The 24,289-nt window shown below is 43.3% G+C and overlaps 1 protein-coding gene across 4 annotated transcripts in view; it reads right to left on the bottom strand.

Annotated features, from left to right (window-relative positions):
- Positions 1 to 3,322: 3,322 nt before the first annotated feature.
- Positions 3,323 to 24,289, bottom strand: part of kat6a (K(lysine) acetyltransferase 6A) — a 37,292-nt gene continuing 16,325 nt past the window's right edge. For 3 of the 4 annotated variants that reach the window (XM_014018647.1, XM_014018648.1, XM_014018649.1), the window contains 15 exons: positions 19,616 to 19,724; positions 18,403 to 18,518; positions 17,885 to 17,966; positions 17,197 to 17,311; positions 15,959 to 16,275; positions 15,371 to 15,483; positions 13,880 to 13,995; positions 13,574 to 13,715; positions 12,945 to 13,106; positions 12,710 to 12,803; positions 12,382 to 12,613; positions 11,074 to 11,269; positions 10,312 to 10,977; positions 9,950 to 10,211; positions 3,323 to 8,837 (listed from right to left, as the gene is read on the bottom strand). In XM_014018647.1, coding sequence (XP_013874101.1) covers positions 5,527 to 8,837; positions 9,950 to 10,211; positions 10,312 to 10,977; positions 11,074 to 11,269; positions 12,382 to 12,613; positions 12,710 to 12,803; positions 12,945 to 13,106; positions 13,574 to 13,715; positions 13,880 to 13,995; positions 15,371 to 15,483; positions 15,959 to 16,275; positions 17,197 to 17,311; positions 17,885 to 17,966; positions 18,403 to 18,518; positions 19,616 to 19,724 — 6,033 coding nt within the window. In that variant the 3' untranslated portion in view covers positions 3,323 to 5,526. The remainder of the gene's footprint in view (positions 8,838 to 9,949; positions 10,212 to 10,311; positions 10,978 to 11,073; positions 11,270 to 12,381; positions 12,614 to 12,709; positions 12,804 to 12,944; positions 13,107 to 13,573; positions 13,716 to 13,879; positions 13,996 to 15,370; positions 15,484 to 15,958; positions 16,276 to 17,196; positions 17,312 to 17,884; positions 17,967 to 18,402; positions 18,519 to 19,615; positions 19,725 to 24,289) is intronic. The other variant, XM_014018650.1, reaches the window with a different exon arrangement.

Below are 24,289 nucleotides of genomic sequence, written 5' to 3'. Positions count from 1 at the left end.
CGTCCAACAGCCAATAGGAGGTCAGAAATTGTACAAAATCCCGCCTACTTTGTAGAGTCATAGGTCATACTTAGCTATGATTGGTTGTTGACAGGAAAGCTTTAAGGCTGCCCGCTGATTGGCTATGARGTGTTCCTGGTCTGACATTTTGTTTCCAGTATCAGATTTCATCTTGTGGAGTTCATCTCAAAACAAACAGAACTTGTTCTTTAGGAAAGAAGTCACCTGCAGCAGACTTTTTAAATTAACTTTTTGTCTGTTGTGCCAGAAAGATTTGGACTTCATAATAGGAACATTTAATAAAATTAAATTTGAAAAATTGTTATCAAAATTGTTGCACACACATTAAAAGTTAACACTTGTGCTTTTTTAATGTTCTAAAAAAATCTGATTTAATGTCAAAAATCTGTTAAACAATATTGTCTTTTAACTTGTGCTCTATTTATAACTAGTGAGTTACAAACAGTGATGTTTATAAAAAAAAAATCAGTAATATTTTGGGGGTCTTCTTTATTCAAGCAAAGTTACACTATACAGACAAAAGGATTTGRACACACTTTACCAGCACACTAACAGAGACTGTATGAAGTTTGTCCCACCTTTGCATCCATAACATCCTCCACTTCTTCTTCCAACAAGAACTTGGATGGTTTCTGTGGGAATGTGTGCCCATTCTTACTTTATAAAGCATTTATCCCTGTTCATCCCAAAGGATGCTCGACAGGGTCATGAAATCACATTTTTGTAGCTTGATGGGACTTTTTTTTAACAGAATAAATCGATTCAAGCAGTCTTTTACTCTGTCTGTAATCAGATATTTTAAATCCTAATCTGTCACTGGAGTGTGTTATGTGTGTTTGCTACCTAATTGCTCCTTGGGGATGATAAGTCCACCCTGACCCGTCTTGTCCATAGGAGCTCAGTCATGTTCAGTGCTGGACTTCACAAAGGGCTTACCAGGGCAGGAGCCAGGGCCCCGAGGTTTGAAGGGCCCCCATATTGTAGTTTTATTTTTAATGAATGGATGTTTTTTACACACCAACTCATACCTACTTACACTATAATGCAAACCTACATCCCTGGAAAGAGTTGTAATAATCAAACAATTAACTGCTTAATGCTTTAAAGGGTTTGACTTTTATCCATTCAGTCTGTTTGCAAATAAATTTTAAACATCTCAATGTTTAGTCAAGCACAGCAGTTTAAAAATATATCATCAGAAAGGTTAGATGCTGGGTGCTTACATTAGTTTACTCTCCTAAAACTACTAAGATTGGAAGATGTGAGGACAGCTTCATGTCAGAAGGACATCTAGTGGTTACAACCTGTCACAGCAGTTTTATTAGTGATTAGCCCCAAATGAGTAATTAGGACTCAAATCAAACCTCAGCAATATTTCAGTCACTTGTTCTGAGTTTCACATTAGTCCTGATATACATTTAATTCAAGGATCATTTTGTCTTTTATGTTGATAAATGTCAGTTTTTCTTGTTTTCTGTAAACTCAATACTAATATTTCYAACACTAACTGTGCTTCTCTCAAGAAGTCTGTTTAGTACAGATGTACACCAGAAGTGGTTTCCCAAGACAATTAACATCAACCAACAAAATTAAAAAAGCTCCTAAAATGTGATTTCGGTAATCTCCCAATTTTAACATTTTTTTTAAAGAATCCAATTCTAATTTTGAGATTAAATGATCCACAAGTTTAACAAGTGAAATACTTAATTGGATTGAGATCAKGTGACTGACTTGGCCATTGAAGAATATTTCACTTCTTTGCTTTAATTAACTCCTGGGTTGCTTTGGCTTTATGTTTTGGGTCATTTTCCATCTGTAATATGAAACACAGACCAATCAGTTTGGCTGCATTTATCTGGATCTGAGCACACAGTTTGTCTCTGAATACCTCAGAATTCATTCAGCTGCTTCTGTCCTGTGTCACATCATCAGTAAACACTAGTGACCCAGTGCCACTGGCAGCCATGCCCAAGCCATCACACTGCTCTGCTGTGTTTTACAGACGATGTGGTGCTTTGGATCATGAGCTGCACCACACCTTCACCATAGGTTTCTCTTTCCATTTATCTGGTTGAGTTTGATCTTGGTTTCATCTGTCCAAAGAATGTTCTTCCAGAACTCTGCTTTTTTTTTTTTTTAGCAAAGTCTAATCTTGCCTTTTTATTCTTGAGTGTCTTGCAGCGTGCAGTGAACCCTCTGTATTTACTTTCATGCAGACTTCTCTTTATGGTAGATTTGGATATTGATACTTCTACCTCCTGGAGAGTGTTGTYCACTTGGTTGGCTGTTATGAAGGGGTTTCTCTTCTCCATGGAGATTATTCTGCCATCATCCACCACTGTTGTCTTCTGTGGGCGTCCAGGTCTTTTTGTATTGATGACTTCAGCAGWGCTTCCTTTCTTTCTCAAGATGAACTATAGAATTTGACACTCCTAATATTTTAGCAATTTCTTGGATGTTTTTTTTTCTGTTTTCACAGCTTAAGGATGGCCTTAGAGCTTCTTTGACAGCATGTTTTCTTCAAAGCAAAATCATCCAAATGTCCATTATATAACTATAACTTGAATATGTTTCAGTAAACATGTAAAAAAAACACCCTAACTTCATGTCAGTGTCATATGGGCGTAACAAAACTCTGTAACAAGCTGAGCTACTGAACAGGTAACAGGCGGTGTTACTGAGGTTTAGATTAATTTTTGTTTCTAAACTAAGTCTCAGTCTTACGTGTTTTGAATCTCCTGTTTTTAGTTGAATTACGTGCCTTGTTAATTGTTTCAAATGTGTAATTTTCCTTTTGTTAACAAGTTTGAACCTTTTATTGATAAACCATTTTTCCTCCACCTGAAAAACCTGACCAAACATTTGCACATCGGGTCACGACCGATGCAAAAGTGGTCTCATTTTAACATGTAATATTTTTTTACACTTAAAGTGAAATGAAGTAATAAAGCTCAACAACATCGCATTATTGCTAAGTTTTCTGCTTTGGTAATGCAGTTTTGCTTCCATTCTCCAGGTCTGTCGTAGATCCAGTTAAGCCTGATTTACCTGGACTGTAGTCCAGCTGGGATTGYAATAAATCCTGGCAAAACCAAGTTTAGGATCGATGAAATAAGGTCCTCATTATGAAAAAAGAGAAGTTTGGGGGGTGAGCTGACAGTTGCTTCGTATGGAAGATAACGTGATTGGCTCAACATAATTTATTTTCATTTTATGTTAAAATGTACAGAGGTTTTTTTTTTTGCTAAGAAAGAAAAACAAAAAATAATAAACAAATGAATAAATGGAAATACATACAGGGCCAGAGTAGAGAGCTGAGGTGGCTGAGCGCGACTCCAGGAGCTCAGGCCTCACCTTGTCTCTTTATTTTGCGCTCTCTCTTAGCATACAACGCAACATGTACAATTACAAAGGATACAAAAAGGGAAGCAATATAAACAGACAAATATACTGAGCTCATTTGTACATGCCTCTTAAATGTAAGGAAGTCATCCTATACACACACAAGTAAAAAAACAGAAAGAAAAAAATGTCAAGTGACCTTTAGATATTTGTAGTCCTTTTGTTTAAAATAGCATTAATATACTACACAAAGATAGAAAAACTCTAGAGATGAGATGGAATGGAGAGGTTAAAGGCATCTTAAAGTCACTAAAAGTGAGTTGTAAATTTTTTTACATTTTGAATTTCTTAGTAATTATTACCCAAGAGGCGAGCTAAAAAATACGTTTTCATTTTTGTTTTTGTTGTTGTTTCCTGAAACAGAAAGCAAAGAAAAATGACAGTACCAATATCCTTGTCAGAATTACTTTTTTATATTATAGAAAAAAAAAAACATTTTCTCTACAATAGCTTTCTAAAGACAAAACATGAAAAATAAAATAGTCAGCTTGTCATAAAAAAAGCTGCCCAGTTTGATAAAATTCAGAACAGAAAACAACAAAAGAAACAAGAACAGAATACACATGAAAAAAAGGTATGCATGTCATGTCAGAAAACTGTAATTTTTTTTCTTTTTACTTTGAACACTGGTAAATGGAGCAACAAGGTCAACTGCCTGCCAGGTACAAGACCTCCAACACTTACCCGCCTCAGACCCTGCGTCTTATAAGTGCGCCTCCGTCCGCGGGCCGAACCGTGCACTAGATCGGGCATTAGGCACACCTTTCAGAAAGGCTGACTCTATGCTGCCATATGTCTAGTCAATGGGAGTGCAGAGTTTAGCAGAAACGAAACAAACAAATAAAAAAAAATAGAAATACAGTTTTACTGAAACACACCAGTCGAAAGCAGACCCCTCAAAATGGTTTTGGACCACGAACACCCGAGGAGGCGAGTCCAGCTAAAAATGATCCGACTTGGAGCAGGAAGTGACGACGCAACGGTCTGCTCTGCATTCTCTAAGCTGCTAAAAAAGACTGACGCTGTACAGTCTTTCAGTGGAGTGTGGACAAAAAGAGCTGAATGTTAGACTTTCCTGAGCTAGCCATCGACTGGCCACAGCTGCTCAGTGTGTGTGTGTGTGCTGAGTATTGGGAAGTACCAGAATATTTACATCTAAATGTTTCAAAGTGGCGGCAAACTAGAAAATAATGCTACTCATTTCATTTATGGATATATAATAGCAACACGCTAGTTTCTTTTGTGTCTTCGCTGTGTTTTTGGTACAACACGTGTCCATCTGGGGAAGACGGATTCTCTGGAAACGGCTCGACGCCACCTCCGACGCCCGAGGCACCTGCTCTGAGGCTTTTCTGGAACGTGGAAAAAGGCCGCCGGACCAAGCAGCACCTCGGAGATGCTCGGCTTTCTCTGCAAGCAGGAGGGCGTGTCGTCATTTTTATTTATTTCTTWTTTTTTTTACGAACGCCACACATATAAAGACCAAAGCATACAGGATGTCGAACTGCACACGAGTATTCCAAACAAATAAAAAAATAAAAAGTCAACAAAAACAACAACAAAAATAAGACTCGATGTTATGTTTAACAAAAACAGTCCGCCTACAACATTTAGTCTGTTTTTTTTCCAATGTAAGGCTTCCTATGATAATTAAAAGATTGTGTGCATGGTTGGATGTRTTCAGTTATTCACTGTTTATTTGTCTGCAGTCTGAAAGAGCGAGGGATTCCTGAACTGTCTTTCTGTGTCGTTCCCTGGCCGTTCTTGTCCTCTTTACGTTTCTGCTGCATGATAAAAAGGAGACTCCTGTAGCTGTGGGAAGCCACGTTAGAAGGCCGATCCAGCCTTGAGGTCTATGTGCTCGTCCAACCCCAAGCTGCGCCCCAACGCAGCCAGTAGGAGGGGAAGGGAGAAGCAAGCCCAGATACAATCAGGATGCAACGACAACAGAAAAAACAGGAAACCAACTCATGCTCTGTCTCCGATCCCTTACACCCCCTGGTGCCTGCAGAGGCACTGGACAAGGTAGAGGGAGTAATGGACATGTAGAATCCAGCGAGCGGTAACTCTAGCCCCACGTCTTCAGTGTCACTTCTTTGTTGCTCATCTGCTCATGTAAGGTGACTGTTTCGGGACTCCGGCGTAGCTGTGATGGGAGGGGCCAGTGTACATCATGTTGCCATGGTGGTTGGGCTGCATAGGCTGTTGCGGGTAACCCTGCCCTCCCATCATGCCCATCTGCATCTGCATGGGGTACTGAGTGGGCTGGTTCATGTAGGCCGGGTTGCTGTGGTACCCGCTGTTCATCATGGTTTGGGGCATGCGGTAGCCGGCCGACATGGCGTTCAGGGGCGTCATGTTCATGGAGTTGTACGGCGCTGGCGTGGGCATGAGATTCGGCATCATGCCRCGCTGGACCGCCAAGGTGCGCGGCGTCCCCTGCATGGCCACGGCCCCCGAGCTGCGGCCGTACAGCTGCTGCTGGTGCGGGGCCGGGGCCAGCTGCTGGGTGGCTTTGGATCGGATGGAAATGTGACCCTTGACKGTAGCCATCTGGCCCTGCAGCCTCTGCGTGTGCGGGGGTCCCAGGCTGATGTTGGTGGCGGGCATGTTGCACTGCAGCTGCAGCGAGCTCAGGTTCATGGAGCCCGAGCTGAGGTTGGGAGGGGAGGTYATGGTGGGCTGGCCCTGTGGGAGAGGAGCGTGGGGCGAGGGGGCCAGCCCGGGGTTGGACAGCGACACGCTGGTGGCGTAGGAGGTGACGGAGGCAGAGTGAGAGTAGGGCATGGCGTGGGGGTCCATGATTGTGTTGGTGAGCTGCTGGAGCTTGGCCAAGCTGAACGTGGCAGTGGACTGGGGGTAGCCCCCTGTGCCAAAGTCCTGGCCCATGCGCTCATACAGGGTGCGGCCCCCGCCCCCGCCCCCACTCTCTGGGATCTCCATGATCATGGGTGTGGAGGCGAAGCCGTTACCCATGCTGCACTGGGACAGGGCCTGCTGCGGGGGTGGTGGTGGGGCAGAGGGATGGGGCTGAGAGTTGGGGGCTTGTTGTTGCTGAGGGGGCTGTTGGGGGACCTTTTTCTGGGCCTGAGGCTGCTGCTGCTGCTGGTTGGTGCTCGGAGGTCGCTCGATGACGCCGCAGCTCTGAGGGGACTTGATGCCACAGCTGGGTGTGTTGGACGGGGGCGGGGGCGGCGGGGGCTGGGGCACGGCGCCGCCCACGTTACTGGCACCTGGTCCACTGCTGGGTCCCGGTCCTGTTTGCTGAACGAGGCTGCAGCTGCCCATCGCTAGCTGGGTTCCYCCACTTCCTGTGGAAGAGGAGAGGCTGGGCGCGAAGGAGCAGCTGCTGGACTGAGAGGAGGAGGACGGGGTGGCTGACGTGGACGATGAGGAGGACGAGGAAGCTGTGGACACTCCCACTACCACGGCAGCTGATATGCCCCCTCCATTACCCCCGTTTCCCGTCCCGTTACCCCCACCCCCCATGGTGGAGTCGTAGCTGCTGGGGTTGTCGTAGTTCTCGGTCGTGCTCTCGATGCTGCCGAGGTCACTGAAGCCACTGTCCACGACCTGCTGCGAGTGGTCCGAGACGGACGGCACGTCCATCATTGGGGAGGTCTCCATATTCTGCTGGGAGGGGGCCGACAGAGAACTGGGATGCTCTGGTGTGATCTGAGTGTAACCGCTGCCAGAGCCGCCGTTGTTGCTCCCCGATCCRGTGGGACCGGGCGTCCCCCCTCGCTGCACTGCGGGCGCTGAGTCCACGATGCCCGAGGGCAGCCCAGGACTGTTAGCGGAGCGCACAGACTGGTTGGGCAGGGGTGGCACGGGGGGGTTTGGTAGGGGGCTGCTGTGTTGTGAGGCGCCACACTCCTCCACTAAAGCCAGCGCCTCCTCCTCGGTCTCTCCTGCGTGGCTGTAGCTCTGCAGGGTGYGGCAGGCGGCTAAGGTCTCCTCACAGTCCTGATAAGCCCCGTGGTGCGGCTGCGGCTCAGCCTCCTCGTCCTGGGCTTCCCCCTGCGTCAGGGACTGCACTGCCTGCATGGTCTCCAGGTCCAGCTCGTTGGAGTGCTGGTGCGGGTGGTGTGGGTGATGGTGGCCGAGGTCCTCCTTGAAGTCYGGGTGCTGATGCGGGTTGGGGTGCTGGGGCTCCATCAGCAGGGTGACGTCCTTGTCGTCGGGGTGCAGAGCCTGCAGCTGCATGGGTTCAGAGGGAACAGACATGGCCGTGACGGTCTCCACCGCTGCAGCTGCCGCAGCAGACTCCTCCTGCTCCCTGCGCTGCCTCTCCTCCTGCTGAGGGTCGGCAGCAGGAGGCGGACACTTGGGTTCTGGAGCCGACTCCTCCTCAGCCTCCTCCTCCTCTTCTTCCTCCTCCTGCTTGCTGATGTAATCTCTGGCCACGCTGTTCTCCATGTCTAAAAAAGCCTCTCCGCCTTGGGGTTCTTCTTTGACGGGAGGAGAGTTGGCTCGTGAGGCGGGCTCCTCCTCGTCCTCGTCTTCGTCCTCCTCTTCGTCGTCCGACTCTGGTCTTTTTCTCGTCTTGTTGCTGCTCTTGTCTTCTAAGTGTCCGTCACCTTCGTCGTCTGCGTCGTGGTCTTCGCTGCGCCGGCTTCCAGAACCTGGCGTAGCTGCGGACCGTCTGTTGAGCCCGACCCCTCCGCTCCCCATGCTGCCRCTTTCCTCTTCCTCTCGCTCTTCATCGTCATCTTCCTCCTCCCTGTCGCCCATGTCTGCATCTTGGGGTCTAGACTGTGAAGCCCGATGCCCTGACGCTGAGGAGGAGGAAGAGGGAGACAGCAAAGGACAAGATGGTGGACGGCTGGGTTTGTCCTCTGCCCAGCCTCTTTCCGTGTCCTCCTCCTCGTCGTCCTCCTCCTCTTCATCGGGCTCAGAGGTAGCAGGGGCTTTGGGGACAGGCTGCAGAGACTGGAGGAGCGGGCGGTTCTTTGGAGGCCTTCCTCGCCTCCTGGGCAACTTCTGTTCAACCGCTTTGGAGAAATCGTCGTCGTCTTCATCGGAGTCTTTCTTCTTGCTGGTCCCACAGAGTCTCTTGGTGGCGTGGTCGTCTGACTGATGCAGCTGAGGAACAATGCCAAGTTGTCTTTCCTTCTCTTGCCTTTCTGCCTCCTCCCGCTGCARGTACCAGCTCCGGGGCTTGCGGCCAGGCTTCATCTTGATTTTAGGGGGCTGGGGATCYCCGCTTTGAACCTGGCTGTCTCCGGTTGCCTCCTGGTTGGGCCCGCCACATGGAGATTTCCCCATTTCGCGTTGCTTCCAGTGTAGCGGTTTGCGGCTTTTTCCCTTTGGCCAGCCTTTCTTCTTCTTGACCGGGACGTCGGGGTTGGTCGTCGGCATCTCTGACGGAGCTGCTGTCAGAGCAGATACAGGCTTCAGCACAGGCGTCAGCCCTGAAGAGACGACAAGAAACAAAACAGAATGCCATCCATTAAACACGCATCACGTGTGTGTGTACAACCAGTGTTGTATAAAGTACCACAAAGTGATACTTGAGTAAAAGTACAAGTATCTTACCAAAAAATTACTTTGGTAAAAGTTAAAGTCTCCTTTAGGAATAAGATAAGATAAGATAAACCTTTATTGTCATTGTACAGAGCACAATGAAATTAAAGTTCAGAACAACCATTCAGAATATCACTTGAGTAAAATTCTTGAAGTATCTTATATTTTTTGTACTTAAGTATTAAAAGTAAAAGTATTGATTTAAAATGAGTAGTTAGATTTTGCATAATGACATATATTAGGAGGTGACCTCCCCAAAATACAATGCAGAAATGACTGTTGTATTAAAATGATTAACGTATGTTAAATTTAGGATGCTCTCGTCTAGCTGTTTCAGTTTATATTCTGTATTTATTCATGAATAATACTAGAAATTTAACTAAAAATCATCCATAATGTGTGTGTGTGGGGGGGGTACTATACACAGGTTATTGATAATTTGATTTTTTTTAAGCTAAAAAAAGAATAAAAATGATCGTATTATACATGAATAAATACAGTACATATATCAAGGGTGACCGAACCTTTTCTCCAAAATGAAAATCTATCTGAGGGCTGTGGCCAAATTCAATAATATAATACATGAAATACAAATACTTCTTAAGTACAGTCCTTTAATTTTAATGATTACGTCCTGCTGGAGTGTGACATGATTTGTTTGTGTAAAAACTAATACAGTATCAGAATATTTATACTTCTCATTCAACCACAGTTAAATTCACTTTATCTAGGAGGCACAATTTATATGGATAGTATTTATTTTTTACAACAAGCTGAATGAAAACAAGCAAAAATGAAATAAAAGTAACAACTTTCTACTTCTTGCCTTTTTTAAATGTAAGAAGTAGAAGTAAAAAGTAGGCTGAAAAATAATTACTCAAGTACAGATACCCCAAAATTCTACTTAAGTACAGTAAAGAAGTATTTGTACTTAAGTTACTTTACAACACTGTGTAAAACCAGTGTACAGAAAAACATCCACTGTGTCTGCACTGCTCACCATCTTCCTCTGAGTCGGTGAGGTTGGAGTGGCAGAGTCTTTTGGGTGCTGGTTCACACAGCCTCAGGGCAGATCTTGCAGGGGGATAGCGGCGCAGCGGGTGGCCCAGAGACCTTTCCTCTACTAGTCTGGGCATAGGCCTTTCWGAGTCCGAGTCCACGAAAGGCTCGTCCAACACCTCTGTAGTTTCAGAGATGGTCTCTGTCACCACGCTGCTTTGAGGGTGGCTGCGTGGGCGAAAACGAGGCCTCTTCAGGGGCTTCTAGGGAGAAACCAGGGTGCTGAATTAGATATGCTTTTCAAACATCGCCACGTTGTTAACACACACACACACAAAAGGTTTTTGTCTTGAAGCATGTCACCTTGTATTTGTGCCCTATTGCTGGCTTGGTAAGGATGGGTGGGGAGCAACCCCTACCCTCTTCATCATCGTCGTAGTYGTCGTCGTCGTCATCATCATCCTCTTCCTCACTGCTTTCGCTGACCAGCGGAGCATCGGTCAGCCTGGACATGACAGAAAGCTGGCTCAGCCCCTCCGCAGACATTTCTAGCAGTCTGGGCTTCGGACCCCTCTTTTTCCTGGGGGGTCTCCCTCTCCGAGTTGTCGGGGTTATTGACGGGTGCCTGGCCATGTCCAGTGAGCGAAAAGTTGCCGAGTCAGCTTGTCTGTCCAAGGAGAAAAGGGAAGGAGGGCTGCAGGAAGAAGCCAGCGTTCTCCTTCCCCCGGTTGTTTCCTCATCTTCGTCGTCTTCATCTTCCACCGAGTCGATCTTGGGTGGCCGTCCGACCCGTGAGCTGTTCTTTATTTTGCCCCAAGGCCAGTTTTTTGGTGGTCGCCCCCGGGGCCGACGCTCTCCGTTTGTTGGTGGCGGGGGTCGCGGTGGTTCTGGGACAGGTGGACAGTGGACGGAAGGGGAACTCGGGGAGCTTTGGCTAATGGGAAACCCCAGGAAGCCCTTTGTGTCCTCATCTTCCACATTCTGCTGCAACTGCCAGGGAGCTGGTGGGACCTTCTGGCTTGGTTTGACCTATTCACACATTGTAAAAATAAAATAATATTATCATCGAACAAATAACGCAACYTGGAAATCGCTCCGTATATTTCTCAAATGTAATTTCCATACCTCCTTGAGAATGTGCTCCTCTGCTTCTTCTTCCTCTTCGTCGTCATCATCTTTGTCGGAGTCAGACACCACGGTGTTTGTTACAATTACCGGAGTCCAGCGGAGACACTCGGGGTCAACTTCCAGCTGCCGTGGTCGGGCCTTTAGGCGAGCCATGTGGTTAGCCACCACCTTGTCCCTTCGCACCAGCACCAGTCTGAAACAAACRTTTTGCATTCAAACTCACCATAAAATATTTCATAATTCTGTTTTTTTTGTGACCGAGCAATGTTACAAATTATTTCTCCCATGGTATGAACAAAGGGCCTCATGCAAGAACCGTTCGTACGCACAGATTTGTTCTTAAGTTGTGCGTACGAGTGATTTAGGAGAATTTGTGGCATTCACCAATGTTTTCGTATTCTAMGATTTTTTTCAGWTAYGAACAAAATTTACGAGTGGTCCAGACCTGTCGTATATTTTACGARCAGTCAGTCTGCTGTTATCCAGACGGGATTTCTTCACTAATAACTTTATATTTYGTTAGTTTGAAGATATTTTGAGTTGAAAATAAATCACACTCCATAATTATGTTGACAATAGGCTATTCTGCTTGAATTGGAATTATAATTTTAAATAATATTGACTAACAACAAAAATTGGTTAAGTTAAATTGGCTATTAATGCTGTTGTATAACACTACAATTTTAATGTGAAGATTTCAAACTAAAAAACAACTTAATTATTTGGTGGTGGTGGGGTGGGGGGTTGCTCTTCTTCTGAATAAATGAAAACTATGTAACACAGTTGTTTACACTTAAATTAAAAAAATTTGACCAAAGAAATACCAGAGCAGGACTAGAGAGAGATAAATATGATTTAAGATTTTTATTTCTGTGTCTGTATACGACCGGAGACATGACATTAACAGCAGTCGTCATTTCATTCCTCGGCTTTAGCAGGTCTGACGCTGCTAAAAATGACATACTGTATCTCTTTTCTGGATCTTTGAGAGCAGGACTTCAATCTCCGAACTCRTAACGTTCTTCTTTTTTACTTTGCGATGGGACACYTCCTGGTATGTGTGGCAGGAAAMGTATATCCTTCTGTGGTGTTTTTGGGGTGGTAATTATGCTCATCTYCCCTCCCCGTGCAYGAGCACCTGATACRCATTYATCAGTTTACGCAGCTCATTTACACACTTTTCCTGAAGATTGAAGAGTTTGTTGAATCTGACGTGTCATGTTCGTACGAACATAAGAGAAATTTAGGATAAGAATATGTTCTTGCATGAGGCCCAGTGAGAGCAGCTACAGTCTCGTCTCTGACCTTTCTCCTCGCTGCTCCAGCATGTTGAGACTGTGCAGGGTAGTGGTGATGTCCTGCGGGCAGATCCCTGTCAGTTTGCTAAGTTGCCGTATGGTGATCTGTCGGTCACGGAACTCGTGGAGACACTCCAGCACCACGCTGCGCCAATAGGCCATGTAGGACAGCCGGCCCAGGTCTGACAGAGGCTTCTCTGGAGATCCGGGCTGTCCCTCCCGCTTTGAAAGCAAGTAGCCTTGAGKGGGAGGAGGCAGAAACCAAGACATAAACATTACCCAAAAATCTATTTAATTTTTTATCACTGTGTTCTGCTTGAAACTGGAGTCCTTACTGAAGTCKATGAGAAAGCGCCCGTAGCCCTTGCGCTGGTATTGTGGAAGAATCATGATGCATGATACGTTGTATTTTTGTTGACAGTGCTTCTCCTGAAAAATGTAACAAAAAAAAACATTTAACATGAAGCCATAACCCATAAAATGTGTTTTATCTATAATTTTTTTTAATATAAATGAAATTTCAGATTTTTGCTGAGAGGAGGAGGGCAGGATGGGCTGAAATTCTCSTACCTTGGAGAAGTAGCCAACGAGATGACAACCTTTGCTGTCGTTCTGGGTCAGGACGTAGAAAAGGAAGGGCTCTACATCATAGTAGAGGGTCTTGTGGTCCAGAAACAGCTTGGCCAACAGGCACAGGTTCTGACAGTAGATTGTGCTCACATTTCCGTCAACCTGTTAGGAAAACCAAGAAAGAGGAATCAGTACATTTTAACCACTGCTGTTAATTCTGTGAAACTCTAAAGAGGAATTCTATGTTCGAGCTTTTACACAGGAGCAAAATGAAGTTCACTGGAGTGGAAGATGAAGTAAGGCTGAGGTTGTTAAAGGACAGGCTGTAGAGCAGGAGAGGCTAGAAGAAAAACTGAACTCTAAATTATTAATCTTTACATCCCTCTGACCATAACAGTCACTGTCCCCAATGATACAAACTAAAYATCACCTCAGTTATCATAAAGTTTGGTTAATATTTTGTTGCACTTAAACCCTCTGTTGTTTCAAACGCTGTCAGTGAGTTTTACTGAAGCTGCAGGGAAAGATGTGTGTAATAACTGTTAAGTGTTGTGGGAAAGTGGATGCAGCAGTACTGTGGCCAGGGGGGTTCAGCAGAACTCAACTCTGTCTTCCTGAAACCTCCTTACCTCAAACACAGAGACCTCATCCTTCCTGTAAATCTCATTGGCTGGAGGGTGGAACCAGTTGCACTTCTTCATGTGCTGGTAGAGGATGCTGCGACTCTTCATGTAGCGCAGGCAGAACTCGCACAGGTAGAGCTTAGGTAGTCTGGAGAGGAAAACGAGCAGAAAAGCTTTAAAAAGTTGCCTGACATGCTGCAGTAGGTGGTACTGGTGAACATCCTCATCGTTGGTTTCTTTAATGACCACAACTACGTGCTGAACTGTGAGCCCATACGGTGTTTTCTGGGTCTTTCAGAAGARCCAGCTTACCTGCTGTACTCCTGCGGGTAGGGAGACGAATACCAAGTCTGGATTTCAAACTTGCCAAACTCGATGACTGCTGGACAGCGCATCTGAGGGTCTGGTGGGCCCGTCACGCCGACTTTCTGTTGGAGAGAACRRCAAAGAYAAAAAGAGAGAAAGGAGGGAGAAAYGAGCGAGGTCAGGTCCAGGTTTGTCACTGCAGAAAACCGACAGATCCTCGGTCAAAGAAAACGTTACACCTCAGGTGTTAACTCCTGCATGACACGTGTTCATACATGCAGAAACACACAAGCAGCTTCTGGAGTCTTCCTTGACTTTTAGAGGCAACATCTWGCCTCTTTACAGGCCTGCAGAGGTTTTGACAACCACATCCTTTATGCTGCAGCTACTCATCCTAGATAATCACGTTTTTTTATTGTGCRGTATTTGCTCTGCAAGCATCCAACACTTCTGCTCCATCCGTTTAAGATGGACCGTTTTTACTGGGACTMCCATGATGCTGTCAGTTTACAGCRGAACATAAGCTCTGAACATTAAAGTGGTGAATTTATGTTTTCTCTCTTTAACCGCTRGCTGACCTGTCAGGACACAGACTATAACTTTTACAGCCTAACTGAGACGCGGGAGAAGAGCCGTGCACTTCTGGCTATGTCAACACTGAGCAGCTCTGCCCTGACCAATCATGTAGCAAGAGTTTTCCATCAATCACAAGAAGAATGCAAAGTTCAGGCAAATTTTTAATGACAACAATCCAGTGYAATTACCTTGCAGCACAGCTTTTGTCTGACAATCACGCTTAGTATTTGCATGTGCTGGATGCTTAAATCCAGTGTTTAATCTCTGGTGGATCGTAGTTTCAGCATCTGTCTCTGGCCTGGGTGTTCAGCATCCATAGTAACGGATGATTTTAATATTCATGTCGAACCTGGCAGCTGGTCCAAACCAAATTCAATTCTCTTCATTGCTAAAAATTAAATTGTCCCCTAGCTCGCTGGCCTATCCACCCCACAGAGGTGCACAGTTCTTGCAGAAAAAATATATAAAATTCTCAAACTTTATCTATAATAAGCTGCCAGATGTGGACTCTGTTTCTCATCACCACTAAGACGCTCTAAAACTGTTTCCACGTTTTAAAGGCAGATCTGACGGGAGATTAGAAATGTTGGTAGAACCTCAAACTAAAAGAGAAATCTGCTCAATCATCTGCAGGAAGAGATGTTTAATGTGACCTCAAAAAACTTTTTTGTTATTAGACACTGTTATTTTATATCTCTTCAGACGTACCTGACATGTTTCGACATGTTACTTCCATCTTCACGATGAAGACGGAAGAAGGTGAATTCTGAAGTTTTTAAGATTCATCAGATGTATAAAAACACAATGAACTTCATTGATTATGTGAATGTTTCATGTGATGAGTTGGCTCTCTGGCTTTGCAAAACCAAACCTAACAGCGCTAAAAGCGTACCGGTTAGACTTCAGTCTCTGTCTGCGTACCTGTAGTGCCAGCTCCTGAATGTGTCTGAACAACTCGATGTCTTTTTCTGTCAGGTTCTCGTGGCCGGGCAGTTTCTCATCTTCGTCGCGCCAGTCGCTGCCGTCCTGATTGTCTGAAGATTAAAACACTTCAGTCAGCATTAAAATAAAAAAGTGTTTAGCATGAAACACTTTGTAACAAAGCCCAGGAGAGAGAAGCAAACTTAGAACACTTTTAATGATAAACCTATTAAAGTAAATTAAATAAGATAAATGGCAGAATAAAGATACTGGCTGCATTTTAAATAAATCTCAAACTGTCTAATCAAATTACAAAACAAATTCAGTGACATTTGGACAAAACTGATGYAAATCAATTAATCTACAACTTCCAGTTAAGTCAAATTAAAGCAAATTAATAATTTAACAAGGCACAGAGCTTATAAACTGTAAACAAAATGTATATTTTTAACTGTTGAAATGTTTTTGCCAACATTGTTGTTATTTTTACGTATGCTAAAATACTCTGCAGTTGTAAATCAGATAAAAAAATTTTAACGACTCAAACTTGGTGACCCGGCTCAAAACCAAACAACAACAGACTCTCACCGCCCCGGTCGTCTCCCTCCCCTTTGCGGCTCGCTTTCTTACGAATGCGGCACTGCTGGGAGTAATCCACCGTTTCGTGGCGCGCCTTGCGGCCTTCGGGCGACGGTGTGAAGAACTTGGTGAGGGCGTCGATGAGGCCCTTGGTCTTGTTGTTGAAGTGCAGGCTGCCGTGCGACTGGTCGCCGTCTCCGCGCATCGAAAACAGCAGCCGGTCGTCCCCGGGGTAACCCTCGCAGGAGGAGCTGGAGGAAGAGTTGGCCGAGGTGGAGCGCTTCCTCCGACCACGGCCACCCAGCTTCTTGAAGGGCCGCCCCGGCCTGTGTGGGGACGGTCAGAGGTGCCGTTAATATTATAAACACAAAAACTAGCACATCAAGTCCTGCTAAATCCAAGCACTCTTCATCCAGACACTACTGTCAGGGCTCCTACAGTTTAAGGCAAGTTAAATTTAAGACTTTTTAATGCCAAGGGAAATTAAATTTAAGACCAATTTCATAATAAACACAAATGACAAAAAAATAAAAATAAAAACTGGCAGAAACTCTTGAATCCAAGTATTTTTGGTTGAATTATTCAAATATTGCTAATAGACCAATTGTTCTTTTTCCATATCTAACTATAACAGAAACATTCTTGGCAGTCAGTTTTAAATTTTATTTAATTTCAGGAAATCCTCTAACGACCAAAAATTTGGACTTTTAGGGCCCACGGTGGGGTCTTAACCCTAACTCGCTGTAGATAAAACCTTAAAGTGTCTGTGACATCAGTTTTTTGTAAGAAAAGTGAATGCATTTTTGTAAAGACAACATTAACATATTACAAAATTAATGTTACATTACTCAGATAAACAGTTGAGATATTTGCATGTGAAATAACAGGAAGTGATGTCAAAGGGGAATGTCTGCATGTGAATATTTAAAAAAATAATAATTTTTATCAATTATTTTAATTTTTGAGATGAATTACAACCATCCTATTTACAAAGTGTTAACATTTTTAAGACTTCTGAAAGACTGATTTAAGACATTTTAAGGCTAATTAAGGCCTTAATTTTGGCTGATGAATTCAATGACTTTTAAGACTTTTTAAGGATCTGCAGGAACCCTGACTTTGTTACGAAGCTGTGTTGCAGTTCATAAAACTAAATAGTTATTTTTCTCTCACAGTTTTGTAACATGAACACAGTATTTTGCAGCAGTGACAGCAGAAGACACAAAGAGTTGGGTGAAGCTCCGCACCGGTTTTTGGGCCGCCCCAGCGGTGCGTTGTAGCGCCGTTTGATCTCCGCTGCCTTTTCGTGTAGAAGTGTCTTTCCCTTTTTTCGGGGTTGGCAGATTTGACAAATCCACATGCCTGAGAGACAGAGCGAGAAGGAGCATGTGAAGACTTTCCAGCTGGAGCTCAGGAGACAGTTTAACCTCCATTAACCTTCATTAAAGCACTTTTTCAATTCATTTTTAATTCAACCCTTCAAAGCTACCATGTTGGRAACATGAGGTGATAATTTAAGTCTTGTACGGCCTTTCACATGTAAATGACGTACAAACAGAATCTGGAGGGGTAGATTACAACCCTCTGCCACGTGTGCTGTTTATAATTACTTTCTTACATTTAGTGCCTTAAATTTAGTCTTACCAATTTGCTGCTAATGTCTGAATATTGTATATGCACAGAAGAGCTTTCCTTATTTTTATAAAGCATGTCTGAATGAAAAATGTGACCCATCACATCAAATCAAGGATCAAGTCAGATTTGAGCCAACTAAATTACCATAAGCATATTTCCAGATTCATGCCTTTTTAGGCTACGACTGGAGAACTTACATCAYTGATATATGGCTTGATTTGTCCTGCTTATCAGGAAGACCCCTGGAAAATCCTATTTAAATCCTAAAATTTAAATCCTATTTATAGCATGATTATTTACCTTTTGGCATCCGTGTGAGAGGAGGATCACAGCACTCCATGTGGAAGCCCCGGTCACATGAGTCACAGAACAACATGTTGTCCTGCACAAACACAGGTGCAGAGAAACATCACCTTTAGATGCATATCAGACTTCTGGTTCTGCTGCCTAATCTCTTCTTATTAAGTCAGAATTGATCAGAATGTGATTCGTGTCCATTAGCACACACACAGAACTTTGGTAAAAACACTTCARTGTCATTATGCAAAAGAGAGTATTAACATTAGTGCAGTTGTCTCTGCCCTCATACATCCTTCCTCTTCACGCATCGTAGCAGCGARCTGTGCGTTTCCTCTCGTAACAAACGACTCCTCGCTTTGACGAGGCTAAAGAAAAAAAAATCCTGCTTGATAAAAATAGCTCCGTCCCAGGACCACAGACATGTCGATCAGAAACACTATCTGGCGCTGAAGTGAAGACGGCGAGCATTCAGAGGTGCTCTCTGGCTGCCGGTCYGCCATGTTTGCTCATCCACTCACCGCGTTCTTTCCTTGATCCTGACAGCTGCTGCACGTCTTGCACTCGATGCACTGCCACCACAGAGCCTTCACTCGCACCGTGAGCTCTGGAGAGAACTTTAGACAGGACGGGTGGCCTGCAGGTAGACACACACAAACACACACACAAAAAAAAATCACAAGTGCATCAACATCACACAGTTTTTTTTTTTTTTTTTTGATCACGGCCGACTGACAGCTCTGACACATTTGCCTCTTTGCAAATGGAAAGGGGGGGAAACAAAATATTGAAAGCCTGCGTTGAAGCAAACCAGGCCACAAAGTGAGTGTTCAAATATAAGTGACAATCTGTCAGAGCGGCRCTTTTGCTCTCTTGGAGGAAAAGCAAACAGAAAGGGCCTGACTGAGACATAAACCTGCTGAGGGCAGAGGAAAAGCAACATCACTACTCTGCTTTCAACCTCTTCATCAGGCCTGAGCTCAAACTCTACAGCTTGGTTTTAACAGAACRACAACAGTTTTTAAACTATCCATAATACTGCAAAACCTGGGCTGATCAAGTAAATGTTTTCTGGTTTTAATACCTGAAACAACAGTTAATGGCACTGAAACAAGCTAAATTACACACTGCCCACAGAATGGGAGTTTACTCATAGGGAAACAAAATAAAAGGTATTTTGACCAACAGAAAGATAAAACAGAAAAAGGCAGAAGTAGTAGTTCAAAACATTAAACGGGCAGATAAAGCTGAGAAGCTAAGCAGTGATTGCTGACGGTGATAAAAGCACAGACTTGAGCAGCAAACGCAGCACCGATTCGAGCACTGAGAGCTACGTGATTTGTCAAAGCGTGACAGGCTGAGCTGGAGGTGTTAGCTGAAGTGTAATCACYGAACGCTAAAAATCCTGCAATTAAACAAAAGGAGAGGGAAGCGGTGAAAACTGTCAGGGTTTGTGGAAGGGCTAAAAGCATCTGAAGTGTCAGCTAAAGTCTGCGAGTGTTCTGACGGAAGACTTTACTATTTATCTGGATTTACAGAGAAGCCAAGAGAAGAGAGTTCCCAGCTCCTCTCTGGAAAGGTTTCTACCTTTGGTTGTTTGTAAACTGCACACAGCAGTACCAATAAAACAGTATGTGAGTGAGTGAAGCACATCCATATTGTGGCTGATGGAAAACTGAGCAAATAAACCAGTTAGAAGTGTGGTTTTTTAACTGAACGTGGAGCAACACTCACCACTGTTGCCACAGTCGGCGCAGGAGATGAGCTCCTCCGGCTTCTTGTCACGATTCTGCTCCTTGGTCCCCAAACAGAAGCTGCAGATGGGGATGGGCTCTGCCACCGGCTGATGGAGGGACAGAGGAGAGAGAGTTGCGATCGTCAGTCACTTTAACAGCTTCACTGCACAACACAGAACTGTGTATACAACAAGTTAACGGTGGGCTGAGGATCACGGCGACACCACAGAGCGTGCCTCCGCCATAGGACGGGACAACGAGGAGCGTGAGAGCTGCTGTGATGTCTCTGCTGGGCTATTTGCTCACAGACTGGAACTGGGTTGTTTTTTGGGCCGACTGGCCGAGGTGCTTATTTCCACTGCAACCTGTTCCGTACGCAAACCATGTAAGCAGGTGTGGACTCCAAAATAAACAACTGTGGTTTGTTCAGAGGCACAAAGCTAAGAAAACAAAGAGCCGGATGATTCTTGACCTGTCAAACGGAACAACTGTGACCAGCAACGCTGGAGGATCACATCCTGTACACACTGCAGGTGCTCTTCACACAGACACCGCAGAGGAGGGAAACAAGTCTGCTTCAAAGTTGGTGTTTGGAAAGGCCTGAGGGGAGGTGGTGCCTTACTTCACCTCAGTGTAGACTGATCCTGACTACAGAGCACTTACAGGGCTCCTACAGTTTAAGGCAAGTTAAATTTAAGACCTTTTAAGACTTTTTAATGCCAAGGGAAATTAAACTTAAGACCAATTTCATGAAACTGTCAAAATGACAAAAAAAATTAAAACTGTGGCAGAAACTCATAAACCAAAGCATTTTTGGTTGTAGTACTGTATTCAAATATTGCTAATAGACTAATTGTTTTTTTCCATATCTAACTATAGCAGAAACATTCTTAGCAGTCAGTTTTATACTTCATTTAATTTCTGGAAATCCTCTAACAACCCAAAATTWGGAGTTTTAGGACCCACGGTGGGGTCTTAACCCCAAATTTGCTGTAGATGAAACCTTAAAGTGCTCGTGACATCAGTTTTTTGTAAGAAARGTGAATGCATTTTTGGAAAGACAACATTATTAACTAATTACAAAACTAATTTCAGGTTGCTCAGATGAACACTTGAGACATTTGCATGTGAAATAACAGGAAGTGATGTCAAAGGGGGATGTCTGCATGTGAATATTTAAAAAAATAATTTTTACCAATTATTTTAATATTTGAAATGAATTAAACTAATCCTTTGTACAATGTGTTAACATTTTTAAGACTACTGAAAGACTGATTTAAGACATTTTAAAGCCACTTAAGGCCTTATGTTTGGATTGATGAATTCAATGCCTTTTAAGACATTTTAAGGATCTGCAGGAACCCTGACTTACAAATCAGTAGTGCCTTTAATTAGAAATGGTTCACTGTGATATCAAATTCCACATGAACTTGAGTTGTTRTCTTATTATTCCACAGTAAGAGAGTATGATAATGTAGACAGATGGGTCACATTAAAGAACAATTTATTAGTTAGGTATTTAGAACAATCATGTCTGCATCATGGTCATAATAACTTATTTTTCTGCAGAACAGTGAGGGAAACAATGTGATCAATTTTATCATTTATGATGCAAACACATTTTTTCGCCTAAAATCTATCTTCTTATAATTTGGAATAACAACTCAACAGTAAAATGATCATTGTTTAACAAAGTTTAGCAAAAATACAGTCAAGACTGTACAACTAAAAGTTCAGTGCTTCCTCGGGGTGCTTAAATCTGAGTCTTTTATAAACAAGCCATAACAGCATTATTTTAAAAAAATGGAGAACATTAAACTAAACTTAAAACACACAATATGTTATATAATTGGTATAGAAAACTTGTTTGAAACCCTTGTATTGTAAATGTGTTCGATTCGATGGAGCGGTGTCAATAAGCACAATGCTGTGTTGCTTTACTGACACTACAGAATAATAGATGCTGTATTTCATGTGTTGCTGGATAGTTTTCAGCTTGAAAAGTTAAAATTTGTGTTCTGGCAAAAATTCATCCAAGTCTGTATTTCTTTATAGTCAAATATCTTAGTTTTATCATATATTTAGAAGTACAGTGTAGTGCAGGCTTGGGCGGTATGACAGTATTTTGACATACCTTGGTATTAAAGTATGGTGAGGGTATTTAAATGTTGTGGTATATTAATCCTTTGGAGTCTAGTCACAGGACCTATTAAATCACATTAGCCAGAAAGATATGCCTTCTCTGAGACTGTTTCAAATTAAGACTAAATTAGAGATTTCAAACTGTATACACCAGTTTTTATATTGTGTTTAAAGGCCAAATTCTTCTTGACAGAAAAAAATAACCCCCCGCACAAGCCACAGACAATGCACCCCCCCAGTGTTACCCTATACCATGGTATTATCTAAAAGATATGTCTGTGTGAACAAAAATTAATCCTACCCAACCATCATGTAAACCACTCTGAATCATCTTGTTGCTGAAAAGTACTAAATAAACTTGTTTTATCCCCCCTCCTGTTGCCCTCGAGTTATTCTGACCCATGAGGCTTTGTGGGTCAGGATGACCCAAAGGCAACAGGAGGGTTAAACTCGCTTCTCCTTTCCATTCTTCTAATGTGTTTTCATGGGTTGATTAGCTGAACTGAGAAGCTAACATTAGCCGACTTCTGTTTCTTCATCTCATTTTCCTGCGTCTACAGTTGATCGTGTCAACAAAACTTCCTGAATTCATAGGTAGTTCAGACATTGTTTTGCAATAAACGTTTTGTTTAGTGGTAAATGTTGTAACTCTTGGATGCCTCAGCTCTCTGGAATGTACCCACCCTCCGCCCCCACTCCACTCTTTACACAGACAGGTTACGGTTTCATTCACTCTTAACATTAAATGTAAAAAAAAAAATCCAGACTCATCATATTACTGTCATCATATTAGTGATATTTTTTTCAAATTCTTGACTTTAATTGATGAAGATTAGATTTATCAAAATACATTTATGCTATATTAGAGGAATAAATCCTAAGAGATAAAYCATTAAACAATAACATTCATGACAAAAACAGTCTGCAAACATTTTGGAAGCATGACAGCCGTGCATGTGAGGCGCTAGCCACACCAAATCCAAGTAGAAATCTCAGTGAAGTTACATATAACAAATGTTTWAAAAAAAGGTTGTTTTCTAGCAAACTGTGAAATGAAGATCTGCGTTTAATCAAACATAAAATTTCTTCCATGTGTGCAAACTTCAAACRCTTTCCAAGTCACTTTAGTAGCAGGAAGTGTCATGAGGAGAGGGGACATTCCAAACAATTTCCAAGGCCYAACATAAACCCCAGTAAGGCGGTTTAATCAGAAGAATATGTAAACCGAGGCACAGTGTGTCCTCAGAAAGTGAGCATTCACATCACGGAGAAGACTTGAAAGAGCTGCACTGCTCCATGCTTGAGCTCGGTGCTCRCTAAACGTGCATCCTGCTCGCTTTCTCAGCTTTGTGGCACAGAGAAACGACAGAAAGCCACTTGTGAAAATAACGTGCATGACATCTGGGCTGGTGCTTGCCAGCAGCCGTATGAGGGAATGTAAAACAAAAAAGGACAGGAAGCCTCTTCTATAAYCTGATGACAATAAAGTGGAGCCTTTGATTAGACCAAAGTCATATGTTTGGTCTGCTTGACACACTGTATCAGAGCAAACAACTTGTGCTGCAGGGAATGCTGCTTTATCAACAAAAGATTCAGAAAATACCTGCTAATGCACAGAAGGCCACCAGCCCAACCCTTAGAAACTGTTTAATACTGATGTTTAATTTACAAACAAATCTGTTTTCCTTTAACTGGCTCTTTGTGTGCTCAGTGTCAAGCCTGCCTGTCATGTTCATTTTTAAAGTGGAGACAATACAACAAAAAGCTTTTTGGAGAAGAATGCATTTACTAACACAAAACATGCAGCCTTTTGATCATAATAAAAAGGCAGATTTAAGTCACTTTGTTATAAAACCCATTACRTCAACCATAAAAAAAAATCACCTTTTGTGAGAATTACATTTCAAACTTCCTTTTTATCATTTAGCATCATGAATATGGTAAATGGACTGAACTTATAGCACTTTATTAGGCCCCATGGGGACCCCRAAGAGCTTTACACTACACTTTCACACAATGATGGTGTCTGTAGTTTGTGAAGTCTACATTAACACATGTTACACTCTGATGGTGTCAGCTGTGATCTGTACAGGACTTGGTAATAAACAYCCTGCTGCATGTAAATAAAAAGGAAGTTGCATTGTAACAATCAATCCTGTAAATTATTACAAATTAGCTGGTCTTCTCCAAAAGGCTGTCCGCCTGCTGCGCCACTAACCTGACTTCACCGCCCCACTAGAAATATTATGCTCTTTCACAAGACAGCCCAAACCAGGACTTGGACATCTTCTGGTCATCTCTGAGTGACTTCTGAATGGAACGACTGAGGTAGTAACGGAGGTGGACCTGGTGGCTGTGGAACTGCCTCCCTTTAATGTTGCGTGACAAAACTCATCATTTTGTCCTCACAGAAGCTTCGTCCACCTCTCCTCAACACAAGGCCTGGGTCAAATAATAATGATGCTATTACAAGTTTAATAATATTTATAGTTTTTTTATTTTTATTTTAATGCACTATATATATATACAG

The sequence above is a fragment of the Austrofundulus limnaeus genome, unplaced genomic scaffold (genome assembly GCF_001266775.1).
Source record: "Austrofundulus limnaeus strain Quisiro unplaced genomic scaffold, Austrofundulus_limnaeus-1.0 Scaffold198, whole genome shotgun sequence".
NCBI lineage: Eukaryota > Metazoa > Chordata > Actinopteri > Cyprinodontiformes > Rivulidae > Austrofundulus > Austrofundulus limnaeus.
Note: the sequence above shows the minus strand (reverse complement) of the source record. Positions and strands in the feature narration are given on the sequence as shown.